Source organism: Lissotriton vulgaris, chromosome 8 (assembly GCF_964263255.1).
Source record: "Lissotriton vulgaris chromosome 8, aLisVul1.2, whole genome shotgun sequence".
Lineage (NCBI taxonomy): Eukaryota > Metazoa > Chordata > Amphibia > Caudata > Salamandridae > Lissotriton > Lissotriton vulgaris.
Window position 1 is genome coordinate 816,956,345 of NC_141696.1, and position 22,343 is coordinate 816,978,687.

General features: G+C 45.9%; 1 protein-coding gene across 3 annotated transcripts in view; it reads right to left on the reverse strand.

The window, feature by feature from the left end:
- MAP4K4 (mitogen-activated protein kinase kinase kinase kinase 4) overlaps positions 1 to 22,343 on the reverse strand; it is a 665,231-nt gene that overhangs the window by 38,656 nt on the left and 604,232 nt on the right. For all 3 annotated transcript variants that reach the window (XM_086934708.1, XM_086934710.1, XM_086934709.1), the window contains 2 exons: positions 17,570 to 17,713; positions 7,378 to 7,512 (listed from right to left, as the gene is read on the reverse strand). In XM_086934708.1, coding sequence (XP_086790834.1) covers positions 7,378 to 7,512; positions 17,570 to 17,713 — 279 coding nt within the window. The remainder of the gene's footprint in view (positions 1 to 7,377; positions 7,513 to 17,569; positions 17,714 to 22,343) is intronic.

The following is a 22,343-nucleotide window of genomic DNA, read 5'->3' on the forward strand; positions in this document are numbered from 1 at the left end:
CCCAGGGCAGTGGTAGTCGCCGTTGCCCGAGTGGAATGAGCCCTCAGTCCAACAGGGGTTACTTCTTAGCCAAGGAGTAATACGCCTGGATACACGAGATGATACACCGCGAGATGGTCCGCTTGTGCACCGCCTTTCCCTTCTTAGCGTCCACGTAACCAACAAAGAGTTGGTCATCCACCCGGAACTGGCGTGTGCGATTCAGATAGTAAGAGAGCGCACGTTTTGGGTCCAGACGGTGGAGCTTCTCTTCCTCTTTCGAGGGATGAGGAGGCGGAAAGAAGGTGGGCAAGGTAATGGACTGCCTGATGTGGAAGGCCGTGACAACCTTGGGCAGGAAAGAGGGTCTTGTCCGCAACAAAACCTTGTCCGGGTGAACAGAGAGGAAAGGAGGTGTAGAAGAAAGAGCCTGGAGCTCACCCACTCTCCTGGCAGAGGTGATGGCAACCAGGAAAGCAGTCTTCAAGGTAAGAAGAAGGAGAGGACAGTTATGCAGCGGCTCAAAGGGAGCACACATTAGGTAGGTAAGCACAAGATTCAAGTCCCACTGGGGCATCACGAATGCCCTTCAAAAACCTATTTACAACTGGGGACTTGATCAGGTAGCCTTAAGAAGGCAGAAAGGGCAGAAAGGTAGCCCTTGATAGTGCCCAGAGCAGAGCCCTACTGGGCAAGAGAAAGAAGGAAGAGGAGAAACTCAGAAAGGGGTGCAGAGAGTGGATCCACAGCCTTTGCTGTGCACCATGCCACAAATCTGTTCCACCTGCAGGCGTATACCGACTTCGTGGAGGGACGCCTGGCTGCCAGAATGACATTAAGGACTTCGGGAGGCAAGTCAAATGGCCTCAACTGTCGCCGCTCAATCTCCAAGCTCGTAGGTGGAGACTGGACAGGTTCGGGTGGAGGACCGTCCGCTGCTGCTGCGACAGAAGATCCTCCAGAAGAGGCAGACGAAACGGGGGATCGACTGACATGCTGAGTAGCTCGGGATACCAGTATCCTCCTGCCCAGTCCAGAGCCACAAGGATAACCTGGGCCCGATCGCGCCTGATCTTCAGCACTCTGGGCAGAAGTGGAATAGGTGGAAAGGCGTACAATAGACCGCAACTACACTCGCAACGAAAAGTGTCTCTGAGCGAGTGCCGCCTTGGAAACTCCAATGCGCAGAACTGATGACATTGCGCGTTCTCTTCTGTGGCGAATAGATCTAACCAAGGCTCTCCCCACTGCTGAAAGAGGCCTTGCGCCACGTCAGGGTTCAGACGCCATTCGTGACTCTTCATGCACCGGCGGCTGAGTTCGTCTGTCCTGGCATTCAGGGAACCTGCCAGGTGTTGAACCACCAGGGTCACGCCCTGATGTTCCAGCCACTGCCAGAGGCGCAGAGCCTCCTGGCATAGGGTCCACAACCCCACCCGCCCTGTTTGTTGCAGTACCACATGGCGGTGGTGTTGTCCGTGATCACCTGCACTACACTCCCTGGACAGAGAGGAGGAATGCCTTCAGTGCAAGACGGATCGCCCGCAGCTCCAGAAGGTTGATGTGGAGCTGGGACTCCGCCGGAGACCAGAGGCCTTTGATCTCCGCCTCTCCCATGTGGCCCCCCCAGCACAGGAGGGACGCGTCCGTCACAACTACGTGCTTCGGGTACGGTAGGGAGAGGGATCTGCCACTGAACCAATCGCGGTCTGCGAGCCACCACTGCAACTGTCTTGCAGTGCCCTCCGAGATCAAGACATGGTCGGACAAGTTGCCCTGATGCTGGGCCCACAAACTTCAGGTCCCACTGCAGAGCCCGCATCCGCCACCGGGCGTGATGCACCAGAAGGATGCAGGAGGCCATCAGCCCCAGAGTCCGCAGCGTCAACCTGACCGAGCCTCGGGATAAAGGCTGAAAGATCAGAATCATAGCCTGAATATCCCGAACCCGCTATTCGGGAGGATAAACCCGAAACTGTCCGAGTCCAGAACTGCTCCGATGAAGAGGAGCTTCTGGGAGGGACACAGGTGCGACTTCGGCACGTTGATGGAAAACCCCCGCAGGTGCAGGAGATCGGCCGTAGTCTGAAGGTGGCTGACGACTGTCTGGGGCTAGCCCGCCTTCAACAACCAGTCGGTGAGGTAGGGGAAGACTGATACCACTAACCTGCACAGATGGGCTGCGACCATCGCCATCACTTTCGTGAACACCCGTGGGGAGCTGGTAAGGCCGAAGGGGAGCACGGTAAATCGAAAGTGCTCGTGGCCTACCGTGAACCGAAGGTAACGACAGTGGGCCGGCAGGACGGGCCGGCAGGACGGGGATGTGAAAATAAGTGTCCTGCAATTCCAACGCTACCATCCAGTCTCCGGGGTCCAGGGCAGCTAGGACCTGAGCCAGAGTCAGCATCCTGAACTTCTCCTGTCGGAGGAAGCCGTTGACATTCCGTAGGTCCAAGATAGGGCGTAGGCCCCCTTTGCCCTTCTTGGGTACCAGAAAGTAGTGGGATGAACAACCACACCCTACTTCCAGCCCAGGAACGCGCTTGATGGCCCCCTTGGCCAAGAGGGCCATGACTTCCTCTTGCAGAAGTTGCAAGTGATCCCCCGACACGCAGTGGAATTGCGGTGGCATGGCTGGAGGGGTCGCCTCGAAAGGGAGGGAGTAGCCCCTTCGGACGATTTGCAGCACCTAGCTGTCCGATGTGACAGTGCGCCAGTGGAAGAGGTGATGGCGAACCCTGCCCCCACTGGCGTCACATGAGCCTGAAAGCACGGACTAGGAGGGTTTTGAGGCAGGTGCTACGGGGGAAGGTGTGGACTGGCCTCGCCGTGGTCCCCGACCGCCGCTACGGCGGTTTCCACAGCCGCCACCGCGCTGTTGAACATTCTGCGGCGCGTGGCTGGCGGCACGGGTGGGGGCACCCCTTCCTTGGCCACGAAAGCAGCGAAAGGCACCCGTTTGCTGGCGTGGGGTCGAGAGGCACAAGGACTTGGCCGTAGCCCTGAAGTCCTTAAAACGCTCAAGCGCATGGTCTGCCTTGTCGTTAAAGAGGCGACGGCCATCGAACGGCATATCCAGAAGGGTAGCCTGGACATCGGCCGAAAAATTGGCGGACCTCAACCAGGCATGGCCTCGAACTGCCACCGTCGTTGCCAACGCCCTGCCCAGTGAGTCCGTTGTATCCAGCCCACACCGGATGGAATACCGTGCTGCATCTCGACCCTCCGCAAGGGCTTGGGCGAATTTTGCCCGGGCCTCCTCCGGACATTGTGGCAGCACTTCCGCGACCGTGTCCCACAGGTTGTGGGTGTAGCGGCCCAAGAGGCATGCGGTATTGACTGACCGCAGTCCCAAACTCAGGGACGAGTACACCTTCTTCCCGAATTGTTCGTACCTCTTGGATTCCCGATCGGGCGGGGCCGTCGGGAATGCGGTCTGGGAAGTGCAGGCCTGGATGACCAGGCTCTCGGGGTGGGATGGGTGGACACAAAGCATGGGTTGCCCGGGGCCGGGCAGTAGCGTCTGGCCACGTTCCTATCCACAGGCGGACCTGTGGCGGGCTTGGACCAAATGCCCACAAGAACGTCACACAAGGCCTCATTAAACAGCAGTGGAGGCTCACTGGAGCTTGCCTGCGGTTTAAGGAGCTCAGTGAGGAGGTTAGTCCTCACGGCCACGACAGAGAGCTCAATGTTTAGGGCATTGGCTGCCCTCATCAACACTACACTATAAGCAACCCCTCCTCCGTAGCCACGGTTGGAGGTGAGACAAATCCAGTGTCTGGCGAAGTGTCAATTCCACTGGCCTCCCCAACCTCATATGCCCAGTCCTGTTGGGACTGGCACTCCCGTGCCAGAGGGTTCTCCGACCCCTCCCAAGCACCCTCGTCACCCATCTCCTATAGTTCAGGGTCAGCGGATGGGGCCAGTTCATGGAAATAGAAATCCCCAAAGGCCGTCGGTAGCGGCGCCCAGCGGACCGAGGGTACGATCAGGGACGGCGCTCATAGCAGGCGCCGGAGGAGACACCTGCTGGGCCGGCGCCGGTGAGGTCGTGAGGTCGACCGGCGACGACCCGGATCCGGAAGCGGATCCAGGGAGGGCCTGCGTTGCCGGGACTGAAGCCGCCGGCGGCGCCGGGGCCGAAGCACCCGACCCGCTAGGCCCTCCAGCCGGGGCCGTTGGGCCAGGAGGCGCCACGGAACCCGGCTGAGGAGAGAGGGACTTCATGGCCATGAGGTACCGCTCTACCTCCTCAGGCGTAGCGTCATGCCCAGGGACCCGAAGGTGTGGGGCAGGCGGCGACGTTCGCGACTCCGTCGGAGCCGCGTGGGTGGTGTCACCCGAACCCCCGGTCGTATTGCGCGAGCGTCGGGCTGGGTCGGAGGAACGATGGCATCTCTCAGACCTCTCATGCCTCTTACCGGAGGACTTGGATCCTGACGACCGATGTCCACTCCCGGAGCTGCGAGGGTTCCGACCCCACGACCCGTTCCTCGACCTCCTGTGGGACCAGGACCTGGAGCGGCGCGGGGATGACTGCCAGAGTTCCAGTCGCTTGCCGGACCGCTCCCACCTAGCTTTCGACATCAGGGCCCGGCAGTCGGAGAAGGTGCGGTCGTCATGGTCGAGGCCTAAACACTTGAGGCACCGGCGATGGGGGTAGGTAACCGACATCAGCCGGTCGCACCTGGAACAGGGTTTAAAGCCAGGCATCCCGGCACCGTAGGAGTCGAAGACTTGAGTAGAGAAATGATCAAAAAGTTTAGTCAAAAAAGACTAAGGGGTAGAGCTTCTCCGGATCTGCGCTAGCTGGCGTGGAAAATGACGTCAGCGCGCATGGGCAGCGTCTATGTACTCCGACGACGTCATTCCGGCGCTAACGACGCGGACGACGGACGCGGCCGACGCCTGCCGGCGCGCGCAGTGGTATTGCTACGCAAAATTTTCCGGATCCAGTCTGACGCCTGGGGATATTCTAAGGTAAGGAATCTATCATTAACGTGTTTCTTTCAGATATTAGTGTGCAGGGGTGGCCCTTGAACGTGACTTCGCTTAATCACTTGCGGTGCAGTATGGTGTCCCTGAGGAGCCATATGCCGCCAACTACCGGCGTGCAACACCATTGCTAGAAAAATTCTCTGGATCCAGTCTGGTAGCTAGGGATATTCTAAGGTGAGAAATATGCAGTTAGACACATTCAAATTTAACTTTTTGACACTTTCAATCCAAGAAATTATTACAGTTCTAGTTTCTTTCAAATGTTTTATATAACCTTTACGATCTATTGTCTATTGTTGTTTGGAGTACTGCTGCTTTGCAGAGTCTCATTTCTGGTTGCTTCGCTCAGTGTAATGACTTATTCTTTTAAAGGGTGAGCCAGAGGATGCCCATCAGACGCCCTTCGAGAGTGCTTTGCTTGCCTCTCAGCAAGTTGTTGAGAAACCTTAGCCAGAAGGCTTATTGGTTGATCCATCGCCTGAGCCTGCCAGGTAGATTTTTTTTGAACTAACGTTTGTGTGCTTATTAGCCGCTCATGTTGGCATTCAGAGAGTAAATGTTCTCCAACCTAATGATGCTTTAATCCCCCACATTTAACACACTGTAGCAAACACAAAATAATGGCTTGAGCAGTGACATATTATTTTAATTTCATATAATAAATCAACACGCCTCCTCATTCATCGCACTAGAGAAGGGTTTTAAATTACAACTAATAGGAACCCTGCAACGCCAACCGTTTCCTACCCAATGGTAAAATAAAAGACACATTCTACAAAATGTTACTCATACTGCATACTAAATAAAAATTAGTTTACCCCACTCATTGGTGCTCTTGATCATCACGGAAGCCAGGTTCTCAAACTTTAACCCCAACCTGAATGAGGTTGATCTTTTCAGGTGACAGAGCACCCTAGGAACTCAGAAGTAAACCTAGTTGCACCCACTAAACTCTGCCACTTAAAATGTGATCTGTTGGCTAAACTTATGAGCCAGTCCCACCACATGAGTCTATTATCAAAAGTTTGAAGCACGGACCCCAGGCTTGCAACAAACGATTAAATGGGAAAGATGCTTGAATCAGTTTTTGAAATTCTAGCAAATCTCGTCAACACACACAAGCTGTAGTGTACTGAAAATGTAACATTAATTAAAAATACCATTCTAAAAACTGCATGGTCAATTTTTATCCATGCTGTCTTAATTCTTTCCAAACTACCAATAAAACATACACAAGACCACACTTAATAAGGAGTTTGTGCAAGATGAAAATAGACACAACAAAGTAGGATCAGCTCACCGCTTTACTCCTTTTATCCTTCTCGCCCTCTAATTCCTAGACATAATGCAAAGGAAACAGGGTATATAAGTCCGTCCTAATGCCATTGCATTCTCTATGCATTAAAAACTCAAAGACGGTTCACAGGGGTTTTTCTACGCTCACATAAAATAGAGGAGTACAAGGAATCATCTGCTTAAACCTGCTGTCACTCAAAATCTCACCACATCCTTTCATCCACATAAAAGAAATACCAGATCCTATCCAAATTCTGAAATGTTTGACACAAACGAAGATATTATTCCACAGATGGAAACGGGGAACCACACTTGTGGTCACTAACCACATTTCAGCCCAATAAGCTTATTCACTAATCACAAAAATCCAAAGCTTGAGGAAACTTCTCATACATCAAGCCACTTCAAATTTAACCTAGCTTTCCATTACATTGTAGTGACCATGATGAAAACACTAAATGCTCACAATATGAGCAAAAGTCCAAACTTCTGGAGAGGATTTCATCTATAACTTGGCTAACTAAAGAATTCTTACAACATGCTTCTTTGGGCACATCTTTTATTGTCATTGTCTGCTAATAGTCCATTCACCGAACCATGCTAACGTAGATATTGGTAATCCCTGTATACTTAATGTTTAGCCACAATGTAAGGTTATTTTATTTATAATGTGCAAAATTGTTGATGGATATGCTTTTCAGTACTCCTACCACAAGATACCTTAACCTCAACACCAACAACTGAAAACTACAAAAAAATTGGAAATACATTTCGGCTCAGTTGAGGGAACTTTTATCAACATAAGTAACATTCTACAGATAAACATGACCAGGGCGATCTGTGTGGTTTTCTCCAAAGAGATCAATGCTTATGGTGCAGGTTGCGCCCATGGTGAGCCTCCCTGTGAAGCCGGCAAGCCCATAGTGGAACCAGAGAAGGCAATGCTACACAGTTGTATTAGAACATGCGCTACAAACAAACCACACTTACAATTCAGCCGGTTGGGTTTACAGTCACTTGAACCCAAATTAAAAACTGTCCACATTTTACCAAACCATTAACTTGTACCGCTCACTCATAAATGTAGTAATTACTCACCAACTTTGTAGTGCACACAGCCTTCTAAGTCACCTACAGTAGTCCAACCCTGTTTCTTCTCCACTTCGGGATCGTTGCGCAAAATTTTGTTTCTCAACCATGATAAGTAGTACACTCGCAATTTGTTTTTCTTGCCTAGAGATAAATCAGAATAGTAAAAAGTGAAAAGGGAGGATATTCTCTGATAAAATCGTCACAACCATTTCCGAACTCAAAAACGCATTGGATGCTGAAGTTGTAAACACTTGTCCACTCTAAATTTGACAAGAACTCAAAAGTTCACAATCTTACCACTTATTTGTGAAACAGGATCATCTTTAAAACTATATTTGTTGCTTTGATAGGCATTATCCATAGAATCTCACATAATCCATTCATGTCATTCAATGGCGGGAAACACAGAACTATTTGGTTTAAGACCCTACTGACCTGTTTACATTTCAGACTTTTTTGGTGTGCAAGAATACACACCAATGCACCACTGGGAAGGGGCAAAGTGAGTTTGAACGTTGTGTCTCCACAAGGATCCTAACCCCTGAAGATGGTGTCACGAGAAAGGTGAAATGAGAAAACCCTGAGACAGCTTTGCAGATATTTATGCTGCACAATTCCCAAGAATGACACTACATGCTTTTTCCATACAGGAAGAGAACTCAAACCTGGCACAACATTTTACAATTTACCATTACAAATAATTTCCAAGAGGCACAGTCGTAATATATTCCTTAAAGTCAAGCTCTTGATTTTCATATTAGAAAGAGTTCCCATGCCCTTTTCGTAATTTCACATCAGAAAGGATAACATGTCAAATGTAAGTTTTCTTTTACATATTGTATGGAATGCACAGAACTTAAGCAAGATATTTATTGATTGAGGTTCAATATCCTGAAGAATACGTAACGCTGTAATTACAGGACAATAACTACGTGTAATAATGTTCCTATCTTTGTTCCTGTTTAGTCAATAAACTGGTTCAAAAATTGCTTAAAAAGCAACTACTATGAGAATAACATGCATTAAACTGTGACAATTGCTTAAGGGGTGGTGGTTATATAAAAGATTAACTTTGTCCTCCACTCGTGCAAAATGTTGGAACTTTAGTGTTGTTACTCAGAAAGCAGTAGCAGATCAAGATGAGTGACTGAATAGCTTGGTGAAGCATTTAACTTTTTGGCAGGGCAAAGAGGCAACTCATCTGAAGATAAAGGGTGGGTTTGTTTCCGGAGACATCTGAAAAAGGCAGACTAGCAATAGCCAAAGTTGGATAGATAGTAACATAGATGAGCCTGAAGGGCATTTTATGATCTGTTGAGCAATGGTCAAAGTATTAATAGCAGAACTCAGTCGATAGAAGCAATACATATCATCTTTATAGCTCTGTACTTATTAGTCGACTGTACAACAAGAATGAGAAGAATTAAAAAGAACTACACCAGGGAAACTTCACACCGGGGAGAGCTTTGGAAGTAATGATCCAAAGACAAGCCTCACTGAATGAATGGTGTACGGACAGTATATATTAGATGTCTTAACAAAATAGAGGTTTCATTAGGTATTGAGTTGGCGGTCAGGAAACATGCTTAGCATGAGAATAAATCAAAGGCAAGAAAATAGTGGGTCTTGGAAGGCAGCTTAATTTATATATCATTAAAAAAAGAATGATAGTTCCGATGGAAACTTAAAGGAATAAAGCAAATCAGAAATGGTAAAGAAAATGAATCCCAATGAGGAAAGAGTGCTGAATAAAATGTAGTGTCACGGAACAATGGAGAAGGTTCATAATAATAAAGGAGCAAATCAAATATGGTTTAAAGAAGGGTTTATACATAAACAAAAAACACAAACATATGTCATAGTCAACAGAAAATGCCTGAATCATTTCAGTGGTACCCTGAATGATAGAATGAAAATATGGACGTTCGCTTCGACTAACTCTGGACTTGGTATATGGTCTTGATGAAGCCAAAAGTGTTTGCTGTGGTTGCATTTTTTTTAAAACACATGGACTGTATTAGTGTAATGTGAAATTGGTATTTATCTCAGGAAAAAGTAGCTCATGCCTTAAGTGTGAGGTGGAAATAATATATGCATACCAACACCCTTTCTTTCGCAAGGTCGTCGGTGTATGATAATTTTAGATATGGGTTTGTTTGTTTTTAATTGTTGAAAAGCACAATTTTATAATATTGCCGAATGAAGCTGGCACCCATGACTTCTGGTTAGGCTGGAGATTGAGTTGGTTATCTGACACAATATGCAGTATAGGGCAGAGGGTAACACTAGCTACAGGCTGCTTTCAGATAATATTTTTGAAGAACCACCGGACTATGCATCAGAACCAGGTTGGTAGCTTCCAAAAGTATGAAGGTGCACAGAGCTCAGTCTTTAACGCAACCGTCTGCAAAACTTTGAAATGATACTTCTATGATCTGCAAAAAAACAGGGATTACGTGCCGTTTAGGAAAGTCACTTAAGACGGTAGTCATCCAGGGAGCAATCGGGGAGATCAATGCCATATAGTCATTACTTCAGGTCCTTAATGTCAATGCGTACATGTTAAATAGGCTAATAGGATCGTCAGTTAGAAGAAACAATACCAGAAGTTCGCATTCTTTAGCTTCAATGTTACTTGACAAGTTTTCGATTCTTCCAAAATTTGCAAAACAATTAACAGAGCTCTTCAGCGGGTGGGCATGATGGAGAAAGGATAAAGAACATTCACTTTCTAGAACCAACACCTGCTATTCAATCCCATTCTGAAAGGTAGTAGTATGAATCTAATGGGCAAAAACAATCTCCAAAGAAGCAGCAGCTCCGCATTGGAATGAACCTGTAACCACTATGTACTGATAACCCTAACAGCATCTACGAACCAATGGTTCTTGATTTACACAAAGGTTGGTGTCACAACACATCCTCAACCATTTCTATGGTTATGGAGCACTTTAGCATATACTCAATATGGTTGTGGCACTCTCACCTATCAGACTGAAGGTGCTCTGTGCATATTGTATTTCGTTGCATTTGGTACCTGTTCAGTTATAAATCATACGGAATGTCGGCTAGCGAAGAATTGACTAAATTATTGTTTTGTAATGGTTCGTAGTGGGTAACGACCACTTAGCTCCTGTCACGGATCAATATAGTGCATGGTTTCTAAGGATGCGAGCATGTGCCTTAGGCCTTTGCTGTTTCTTTGGTTATTAATATTATTCAGCTTATAGAGTGCCTGGTTACTCCAACTGAGTGTTCCTGCGCTAGAACACCATCAGCACCACGGCAGCTGGCCTGGACCCCCCTCCCTCCCTCTAGCCTATGACCCCAGAAGAACAGGTAAAAAGCGTACTTTCAGCCCCCTGGGGGGGGCTGAAAAAGCAAGGTTTTTTGTTTTTTTCAGAACAGAATCTCCGATGGGCACGTCTTTAAATCAACAGGTTGCTCCAGGCCTTAGCCGCAAGGAAGCCAAAGGAGCTCCCTCCAGCCAGTACCTTTTTTGCTGCTTCAATTTGCTCAGTATAAAACTCCCTATGTAATCTCCTGATTTGTTGATGATACGACTTGAGTGCAGCTAAATATTTCAACCTTTTTTCATTTAGGTAGTTCCCCCTCCACCGGCGTTCAAAGCGCTTACAATCAGTTTTCAGTAGTGCCAATTCCTCAGATAACCATTTCCCAGAAGGGGTAATACAGGTACTTTTACAGGGTTTCAAAGGTATTATAGAGTCCACTGCCTCCTTAATCCATAGAGAGACTTGGTTCTCTGCAATCTGGACTTCGGTCCCTAAATCTGGAATGCTTGAAGCCAACTTATCCCCAAAGGTGTCATGACTTAACGCAGCCCCTTTCCGGACCAATATGGGTGCAGGACGCTTTCCCTGATTACAGGGAACATTTCTGGGTTCACAATCCTGAAAGAGAGGATAAAATGGTCAGACCAGACTACGGGCACAGGCAACAGTGCTTTTACCTGAGCAACGTTAGTAAAAATATTGTTTAAAGTGTGACTCCTATTGTGTGTAGGGGTGTGGACCAATTGTTTTAGACCCATCGCATGTAGTCCTTGAGTCAACTCCTCGATTTCTCTACTTTCTTTATCTTTCCAATGAAGATTCAAATCCCCCAGAAGAATGAAATTGGGGTAGTGGATAGTGTAGGGGGCACTGTCAATTTAGACATCCTTAACTGAAATTCTTTCCTAAATATCATGGCGAGCCCCCCCCCCCCATATCCCCCCCTCGGGATCTATCAACCATAAGGATAGCTTAACTTTCAGGCAGTGCTTCCAAGATGTCCAGAGCAGATTGTTCTTTGAGCCAAGTTTCCACTAAAAAATAACGCAACCAGTTTCTGGTCCACAAGTATGTCGTGTATTTCTTGGCTGTGTTTGCTTAAGGGCCTACAATTTAGAGAGACAGAGTAATGGGTCTTTTACTGTTCTCAGTAGCTTCCCTCTTTCCCTTCCTTCCACGACAGATGGTAGCTGCAGCACACCCTTGTCCCCTGCTTGGTCTAGAGAGACTGTTCAGTTAGGAGGCATTAGCCAATTTTAACTTTAATGTACTGCTGTGGACATTAGTGTATAGAATATTTATTGTTTTTTTATTAATTATCACAAATATGTCGGTGAGAAGGTATGGATATCCTGTGTGCAAGAATCTCTTACCTAACTATTGGCCTTTGGTGCAATGTCGCAAGTGTGATGGCATCAGGTGGGGAGTCTAGTGTGTCCTGTTGAGAAAAGGGACGTAGAAATAGATCTTGAAATGCAAGTGCTGTGGGAGCGGCAGTGTCAAGTGAACTACAGGGCATCAGGTGGACCATTTAACGTGAAGTGTTGATGCATCTGTTCTGCTATTTGGTTCTGGGGTTCTGAAGGCAGGATGGCGTCGGCATTTCCGATTAGGCATAAAAGGTGCAAAGCTGAATGTAAGCTGCTCGGTCTATTAGGACAGGTCATGTTAAGTAGCAGATGAAAAGTAAATAGGGGGTGTTGGACAGATGGGGAAGAATGCAGGTCCAACGGTCACAGACATGTGCTACAATCACCAGTATGATTTTAAGAAATGTTATAAGGAAAAACATGAAGCCGAATTGAAAAGCACACATCCTGGAATAGAGTTTTAGACAAAAAATTCTGTTTTCAAGAGAGGGAGGGGTAGATCTAAAAAAGCATGCACTTATCATTCTATCTATTTCTATCCGCCGACACAGAATACACTGGCATAAAGTGCATATGTCAAAGTGGCCCTGATTTATTTCGTAACCAGTTTTCAAGTCAAACTTTGGATGGAGGTCCCCTCGCTTGCCTATCAAACATTCCTTAAGTGGAATGCTTTCCAATGCACCGGCAGTAAATTGACTTGGACGCCTGCATTTCAGAAGACTTGGGTGCCCTCCATTCAGGAACTGGCGTCTGAAGGGGGAAAAAAGCTAGGGTGGGAAAGTGGAAAAAGCAGTCTAGGCTATTCCTCGAGTACCACTTTTAGATCTATTGGAGTTTACTGCTTTTGCCAAACATGTGGCAACAGACACCCTTCCAAGCTTGCTTAGATTGCCACATCAGTAGAACATTCTCAATCAAGTCAAGCGTTGGTACTTAGTGCGTAAAACTGGGAGACCTTACATCTCCACCCATCTCTGCACAAAAAAATATAAAGTCAGCAGCCCTCATTTATAAGCTAATCCTTTGAACAGAAAGCAAGGTGATGAATCCCAGGAAATTGTAAGCAGATTGCTGTATCATTTTTTAACTAGTTTTGTTTGTAACAAATGTAATTAGCATTAAATGCCCCCCAGCTAGCATACTGCAGTTTCTACAGCTTATCCAGCTGCCCCGAACCAAGTTAGTCCTTTCTGGTAGCGCTGTATGCATGGACCATGGTTCGAGCCTGGCTGCTTCAAGTTGACCTAAAGTGTACTACATCTCTAGTACAGCCAACCGTTGGAGGGCACAACATGTTTGTTAATCTGCTTTTTCATTTGACAAAAAAATTGTGAAATCGTGAGACAATTTTGACAAATAAAGCGCTGTTACCAAAAGACCAACTGCAGTCTGTAAGTCCGTCTAAAACCAGACTCCTTTTGCCGAGAGGTGGATGGCTTTGCCGGATCGATGGAGGAACTAAAAAATATTGACTGGTAAGGCAAAGGCAATGTTTTCAAATGCTCAAGGATTTACCAGTAGAGGGCACTGGACTCAAGCGATTGAAGCCTCAAAAAGACGCATTGTGATATAGGACCGACATGCATATTTTCACTTAATGTACTGTTAGCTTATTGTCAAGAAATGGCTCTATCACATCTTCTAAATAAACAGATTTGCACAACCCAGTCAAGTGTTTGTGTTAACAGTAAGAGGGTGTAAAATAAGTTTTGGATGCAAACCCTCAATGGTGTGAAGCTTAGACCACATAAAAAATGTGTACATTGTATTAAGTCCTTAAATCCGGTATTTGTAAAGCGCAAACTACACACCCCTAAGGGTCTCAAGACGCTGGGGGCCGTCGGGGAGATTAAGTGTATGATGTCAGGTCAGAGACTAGCTGGGTACTAAGGCAATAACGAGGACTGAGAATGCAAAGACCCCAACAACAGAGCCAGGAGTGAGGGGAATACTAACATGATCCTTTACACTACATATCCACATTTTTAGGTCGAGCCTAGCACACGTGCTGCTCTAGAGAAGGCCTCTTGGAATCACTCCAGACTTACAAGAAACTTCTCTCTTTGGGTCGGACTCCTCCCACACATTGCATTGGCTTTTGCATGTGGCTTTCAAAAATGAAAGCACGCAAATGGCCAAAGGCTGGAGTATCTCTCGCCTTTTCTGTGAACGTTCACTCCCATGGCCTATGGGTGTCGGGAGTGAGCAGAGCAAGCAGCGGTGCGCAGTGTGCCAGCTGCATTCCTGGATCAGGTTACTAATTAATCCAGAGCGGTCGCTTTCACTTTCGAGACCGCACTGGTTTTCAGTTCCAGAAACAAGAGGGGGAAACAGCACAACTGTTCATCTGCTTTTAACAAATCCCAACAATGTACCGCCCCTTCATTCGTACAGTAGGCTGGAGAGGGCTGTCTCCTATATTAATTATAGGGGCTTCCATTTCCTTTAACAATAACTGGGATGAGGGTCTCTCAACCAGTTTTCGTGAGCGATCTGAGCAGTCATGTACACGCATTACGTACTGTCCAAGTGCAAAACTGCTGAAAGCAGTGCAGAAATCGTGTGTAAATTCTTAACACTCTCGTTGACTTGCTTGTGTATAGCTGCTCGGTGGCATATAGAAACAGATTGGTATTTCTGAAATGCTTAGCACTTTAACTTTAACCACATTGCTGCTGCGCATTTTCCCCTCCTGTGCTGAATATTATGGAGCTCCATTGTTCATGACGAGCTCAGCTCGTCATCAGCACAGCTCCACTGTGCCTCATGACGAGCTGAGCTCGTCATGAGCATGGAAGGGGTTAAGCAGGGCTCGAGTCTGGGTACCATGCGGGTGGACGGCGTCCCCTCATGTATGTTACAGGGTGGACGCCGTCCCCCCTGCCAAACAGCTGGACTTCACCTTTTTGGCCTCTCTGGAACGAGTTTGGAGCCACCTTTCATGACGTCACTTCCGGTTGTGACGGCACTTCCTGTTGTGACGTCACTTCCTGTGACAGCGTCCCCCCCCCCCCCACTTTTTTTTTTTTAGGACTTGTGCCCTGACTTTAAGTCAGTTGCCGCTTAACTTGCAACGATTACTAATGAAAGGCACGCACTTTCTAGATTGTCTTTCGTGACTCAGACACCAAGCTGCGAGCACCAGAACATCATCAATCACTATGTGATCATGTAGCCTTTTCCCAGGGGTCATTTTCCTGGTGTGCCTTTTATCATCCTGTCACTTCTCTTTTCCGAACTCACACGCTCGAAGGATCATAGTTTTGTGCGCTCTTTACCATTGGCCGAATGACTATTCTGTGTGCCTTAGGGTTATTCAATTCCAATGGGACATGTGAGTACTTGAATTAGGTTTCTTGCTGGTATGGTAACATAGGCCGAGCTTCATTCTCTTGAAGCAATTCACTTTTCGGGGAGTTCTCTGTAGCGCCAGATAGACCTATCCTATTGGATATTTTGTCAAAAGTTCCTTTGCTTGGTCTGACCTCCCCCTCAACAGTTCGTGCTAGCTTAAATGTCTGTCTGGAAGAGTGCACTTTGAGTTTGCCTGTGCAGCACACAGGTGGAAAAGAGGAGCAGTGCAGCTCTCCAGTGCGCATTGGAGGTAGTTTAGAAACATCAGGGATCAGCTGCCAATCACACTGCGAAAAAGAGGGTGTGGCAGACGGTCCCTCCTGCTGACACTTTGCAGTGAAAGTGAAACCTCCCATTTTACCACCAGCAAGGGTGCTTCTAGTCTGTTACTGACAGCGGGAGCCAGGGAGGACCCGGTGCTACTACCCGCCTACAGAGCTTCGTCATTTGGGCCAATTCTGGTACCGTGACCAGGCTTCCTGGCCTGGATGACTGTCTTACGAAGAACTATGTAAGGAGGTGCGCCCGCAGCAAAATATGAAAGTGCGTGTTCCCCGGTACCTAGCCAGCGTCTACTATGGGTGTTCCTTTATATTAGCCTGAAAATAGACCACCCACCACTGTTTGCGGAGTTTTTATTTTTTTATAGCGCTGTCAGTTCGTCTTTTGAGCACTCGGGCCTCACCGAAAGCGTGGGAGGGGGGGTGAGGTGGACAGGGTGGGGTGATTTGCCTGAATACTTGTAATGGTCATGTCAGAATAGAGCTGTGTGTGTGGTCCATGATGGGCTCGCTTCCCGGAGGCAGTGGGTTGTGAGAAGCAGAATCCCCCTTGCTTTTAGAAAAGGCATCGGACTTACTCTTCACCCGGTAAACCTGGTGTTTACCCACTCATTTTAGACCAGTTGTACTGGTTGGATCATTCCACGGTTATATGTAGCCTTGTTGTCTCGTGGACACTCCGCAGAGTGAGTTGGCAGAATGCCCATTGCCTTGCTGTTACTTCCATAAATATAGCACTATTCCTCACATGACTTTCGAGTAACGTTATCGTCGCCAGGTCTCCGGGTCACATTGATTGCACTCTTTGCCACATCAGTGAAAAATGCAGTTATTGGGGTCCTGAAGGCGATCCTATAGAACCAGTATGACTTAAAAACAAACCAGCCTGAGACAAGCAAATCGGTGGTCTGTGTTGCGCTTAATGAATAAAACAGTAAGATAACAGCAAGCATGGGGGTTTGTGTGGGTATTTTCAGAAACTGTATCACTCCCTTTAATAGGCCTTCAACTATACTACACTAAAACAGTAAACTGCTACAAATGGGGACTTCTTTTTTATTTACAGGACAGTTTGCAATGTATTACTTATGGAGTCCTCATATTTAGCAAAACTACTTACACCTCCTAAAGGCAAGACCTATTGGCTATTCCAAACCTTATCCGTAGTTTTCCAAGGCCTACGAGTGCTGCAGAAAATGTGGGTGTGTGAGGGCCTAACTCCACCAGAACAGTGATGAACGTCTGCTCTCAGACCTGAGTGAGACCAGCGCCACCCTGTGGATGTCAGAGAGGGGTGCGACCTGCCCCCATAGACCAGAATATACCACAACGTGATTTACTTCAAATTAGAATACTTAAGATTATCTATCAATCAACACATTGGCCAGAAGAGTTATCTTGAGAAACTGCAAACAGAACAGAAAATGCTTGAGGAAGGAATGAGCCCTGAACACTAATCTCTGCATAGGATAAATCGATATGAGATTTGGGAATGCTTAAGGGAGCGGGTCTACAGTTTCAAGACACTTTTGTTCAAGCTTTGATAGAGAGTTAAGCATGCTCAAGGTTTTTAGATAACTACGGCTGAAAGCAGTAATTTAGAAAATATTTATTTTAGACAGAGGAAAAAGAAGCCAGATATGTAACATTTTACTAGCCGTTACACAATTGATCATTATTGCATCGCCTTGATGCCTTCATGTATTTGTTTGCGCTATATAAGTTGGTCATTCAATCATTCATTCCTTCGCTCAGTCTTTGTCATCCTGGAGACTGCAATATTGATTCTACTTATAATCCACAGAAAAGTTACAAAAGTCTACAGAATCTTCACCTGGCAGAAACCCTGCTGCAATGTGATAAGTGCTTAAAAGTATTCAAACGGATGCCTTACCTGATATTGTTACCAAGATATTGAGACCTTCTAGTACATCCATTTGTTGAAATCGTCTCCGATTTATGAGAGGGTAAACCTTCCCCTGGCCACTCCTGTCCAGCAGCATCAGGCCACTTTCGGTTCCAACCAGTAAATTGACGCCTGTATCAACGAAAAACCAGAGCACAGGCATTTGAAAGTCAGGATGGAAGGAAGTGTAAATGATCCGTCACATAACCTGGCAAATATTTCTGTGCACAGGAATCTTAGCCCAACTAAGTTGAATGGACGGCATGGCAACTAAAAACAAGCGTTGGCAAAACCACTAGGCCTTGCCTTTGAGACCCATTGGCCTCATGATTGTTAGCATGTTTGATAAACGTGGGGGGGGGGGGGGGGGGGGGGGGTTAAGAAGCATACACAGCCTGCTGCATCATTTAGTAGGTGTGCGCAAGCTTGCAAAATGACGGATTTTTCTTCTTTTTGTTACAGATCCCACATAGATTGGTAAAGCAAAAAAAGGTAATGGGGGTGGGAGGAAAAAACATGGTAGGGAAAATCACACAGGTGGGGAAAGTAACCTAGAGAGCGAAATCACAGAGGGCGGGGAAACCATATGAAGGGTGTAAGGAAGCAACAAGGGGGTGTGCAGGGAGGGAAGCGATACGAAGGGCGGGAGAAAGCAACAAGGGGGTGTGCAGGGAGGAAAGCAACATGGAGTGCACCATTAAGGGAGAAGGAAAATGGAGGAGCCCGAGAGGGAAGTAAACAGTCAAAGAAACGTGGGGGATGAAAGCGACTGAACCTAAGTGCGCAATGTGGAGGAAAAGCCTACTAGCAGAGCGGTTTGGAGAGAAAAGCAGTATGAAAAAAAGAAAGCACATGTAAGAGCAGCTGAATGGACACAGTTGTGGAAAATTTTATTTTTATAAGGTTATGAACATTTTCTGAAAAGAAACGTGCTGAGGGAAGTGGAAAAACACAGAGGAGGGAAATGCAGGCATTCTCATGGAGTGCTTTTAGAAAAAGAAAAAAAGTTTCAGAAAAGTTGAGTTGTGGAATATTAAAAAGGATCCAACCAGGGAGATGGTGAACAGGCTATGCTCCGTATCAGGCATAATGACCAGATGGAAAAGTTAAAAAAAAATATATAAAAGCATTGAACATAAAGCAAGAAAATAAGAGGGACAAAAGAAACAGCTAATGGAAAGCAATAGATGGGGGATGCTTCCAGTTTAGCTATTGATAAATCCCCAGTAAGTCTTTCGCAACCAGACAACTGCGGTGTCTGTCAGGCTTCGAGTGAACCAACGTTATTGTTCCATTAACAATCTTAATGATAAAATATAAAAATTGTTACTGGAGTAAGCAGGTCATTTGGGAACAGGAATCAATGATTGTCTTGGCTCTTTTAATGGGTACAACGATGTAAAAATAAAATCTTTCCAAAGAGTATTTTGTTAATCGCAGCCCATATTTTAGCAATTAAAAAAAGTTTTACCGGATGATTGACAGATCTTGTTTCGACTAATGGTTATGCAAGTAAATAAAGAACATGTTTTAATAAGCTAAGACATGGATTCAGGTCACTGGCTAGGGCACCACACTGTGAAGCCCTTAAATACTTTCTTCTGTCTCTTTAGTGGAGTAGGTCCCTTCTGCTGTATCCTTTTGTTGCAGTCAAAAGGTACTTTTCAAAAGATAACCTCTTAGCTGCTTCTCAAAGTTGAATGAACAACCCTCCCCCTCCATGTCAATAGGCTAGATTCCAGGATAGTTTAGGAACTGACAGATACCAGACACATTGCTACCTAGCTGACCTCTTGTCCATTTTAGGATACCTAGACAGAGTAAGAGCTACCTTATCTTGGAAATGTCAAACTTCAGATTTTCCCAAGCCCTGAAAATCCTTCACAGGCAGAGCTTTAATCAAGTTCCTGGACCTCCCCACCTGAGAGGTGCGCCAAACATATGGACATTCCGAAAAGGCTCAAAGACTCACATCTTCAGGACTTAACTTGACAGATCAGGGTTCCTTTAACATTTGTAATGATTTCGGACCAGGAATGGATAAACAACCACTAATGTCCTAACTGAGTGTAGTTACCGAGTGGGGCCAGAAAAACATCTAACAAACACTAATGTCAGCACTGAGACTCCTATTCGTTTTTATAGATTTGGATGTGACAAATGATGGTGCTCTATATCTTTCTAGTTACTTCCATTGTGGAACCGCTCTTCCCAAATCTTCGCGCCCCCTTACTTCCGGTTCATCTAGAATCATCCATGTATGACTAGTTGCTCACTATGTAAAGCGACTGGAGAAACAGTGCTAGAGAAAACAGTTAAACAAAAATAAATACTAAGAGAAGGGCAGAGGTTATTAGAAGTCAATTTGCATGCATTATAGAATGTTGGTACAAAATCAACGGAGGAATAACAATTAATTGCTCTTCTTTAGCCTAGATAGCAGTCAAAAACCCAGTCCAGGACCTTTTAGGAGAACCAGAACCTTTGACGGGCAGAAAATATTTCCTAGTTCAAATTCACTTGTAGGCTAGAATTTGAGCAATGTTGATATCACAATAAGTCGAAGGCTGGACCTTGACCAGACAATATATTTTTTTTAACCCTCACTACTGATATTTTTCAGGTGCAAGTCTTTAGCTCTTCAAGGCTAGATCAAGTAAATGCTGCTGTATTTGCGAGCAGGACTCGCTGTGTAGGCCTAGAGTATTGTGCAAGGAAAAATATATCCACTGTCTGTTGACACTTCATAATGAAATAGGAGTAGTAGTTGTGTATAACCTGTAGCAATTCTATATTTGGGGGCCTCACATTTACTTATACACTCTTCTACACCTTGGGAGGGTGCAAATGATGTTTGCAGAAAGGGATTTGGTACCAGACCGTAACTGGGGACATTAGCCAAAAAAGCCTTGATGGAACTCTGCCCTACTAACTACTGAGACCGAGATATCGTCAAAGGTTTCACTAACAGCCAACAGACACTACTAGAACCACTGAAGACTTCTCAATGAATATCAGCAAAACAGGCCAATTTAGAAAGAGGCATTGGTCACAGGTTTATATGAGCTGGCTCTCTTAACATTCATAAGTTAGTAAAATGCTGATTAACTCTTGCAACAACCATGGCCCTCACTTTGAAATTCAACACGGATTCACTTGACCTTGCTCTAGTCATGGTACTGCACCTAAAAAAGAACAGCATCAAACAGAAGCAATAGTGCTAAAAACTTCCTGGCCCTGAAAGATCCAATAGCTGAGAGTGCTCTCACTGCCGTGGTACTAACTTCTTCTCGGAGTGCTCTAGAAACAGCACCAAGATGGGCACCGCTCTCCGAAAGAAGCAGCTTAGTAAGAGGATCCAGATCTATAATTTGTCATGGAAAAAACTTCTTCATAAATAGAGAAATACAATTTACAACTCCTACAGTCCAATGCAAGTATATCTTCAGTAATCAACAACTTGAGATGACACTTATTAATATTAGACCGTGCCACTTGAGCAGCACTATTTTTAGACCTGGAGAAATCGCCTCCCAAAGTTGATGGTCTATGGTAGTTGTGTAATAATGCCATTTAAATTAAAAATGTTACAGATGCTGAAACATACTTTATATTAAACAGAAAAAATGGCCAGACAGGTTTAGTTTTATTGAATTTTTTATCACACCTAGCCAAGGAGTTCTAGGTGGTGCGACTATTTTATTTTAGTCTTTTTATCTTTTTCTAGAAAAACCTTGTACATTAAATTTCATATGTCACCAAAGGGACAGTCATCAAACAATAATAAACACATACAGATGGTAAAACATGAATATACACAAAATTAATACTGTGAATTGCAATATACACCAAATACACATTTATACAATGCCTCCAATTATTTCATTACTAAGGCACCAGTCCTTCAAATTAAATGCAGATAGCCAGGCGGGCAAAACATTTTATTGGCAGTGCCTGCCTGTCTTACTGAGCCAGGGACTAGATTGCTGCCTGGGGTCACGCTACTAGGGGTAGAAGGTATGGTAATATTTAGTAACCCTAGAGGCACCCTTCTTTTCTTTCCCAGGCTCGGGGTCAACGCGTTTCGAACCACTGTGCAGTTTAGGCGTTCTCCTCAGGACACGGACTGGAGGGGGCCATAACTGTGTTTAGCATCACAGACCACTGTTGTAGAAAGTTGCCAACCGAGTGTAAAGGTTCTTCGAGAATTGCCGAGGTGCAGGAATGAGGGGAGGAGCGCCGGCCGCTCTTCGGCACCGGAACCTCTGTTCAAGCGTGCTTCTCAATAGGATTAGTTCATTTTTTTGCAGATTCAGCTGCTCTCTCCGTTCGTTCTCACACGGCGTCTGACGTGTAGCCTGACCTGCACCTCGGCCATTCTCGAAGAATCCTTACACTCGGTTGGCAACTTTCTACAACAGTGGTCTGTGATGCTAAACACAGTTATGGCCACCTCCAGTCTGTGTCCTGAGGAGAACCCTTAAACTGCACAGTGGTTCTAAACACGTTGACCCCGAGCCTGGGAAAGAAAAGAAGGGTGCCTCTAGGGTTACTAAATATTACCATACCTTCTACTCCTAGTAGCGTGACCCCAGGCAGCAATCTAGTCCCTGGCTCAGTAAGACAGGCAGGCACTGCCAATTAACTGTTTTGTCCGCCTGTCTATCTGCATTTAATTTGAAGGACTGGTGCCTTAGTAATGAAATAATTGGAGGCATTGCATAAATGTGTATTTGGTGTTTATTGCAATTCACAGTATTAC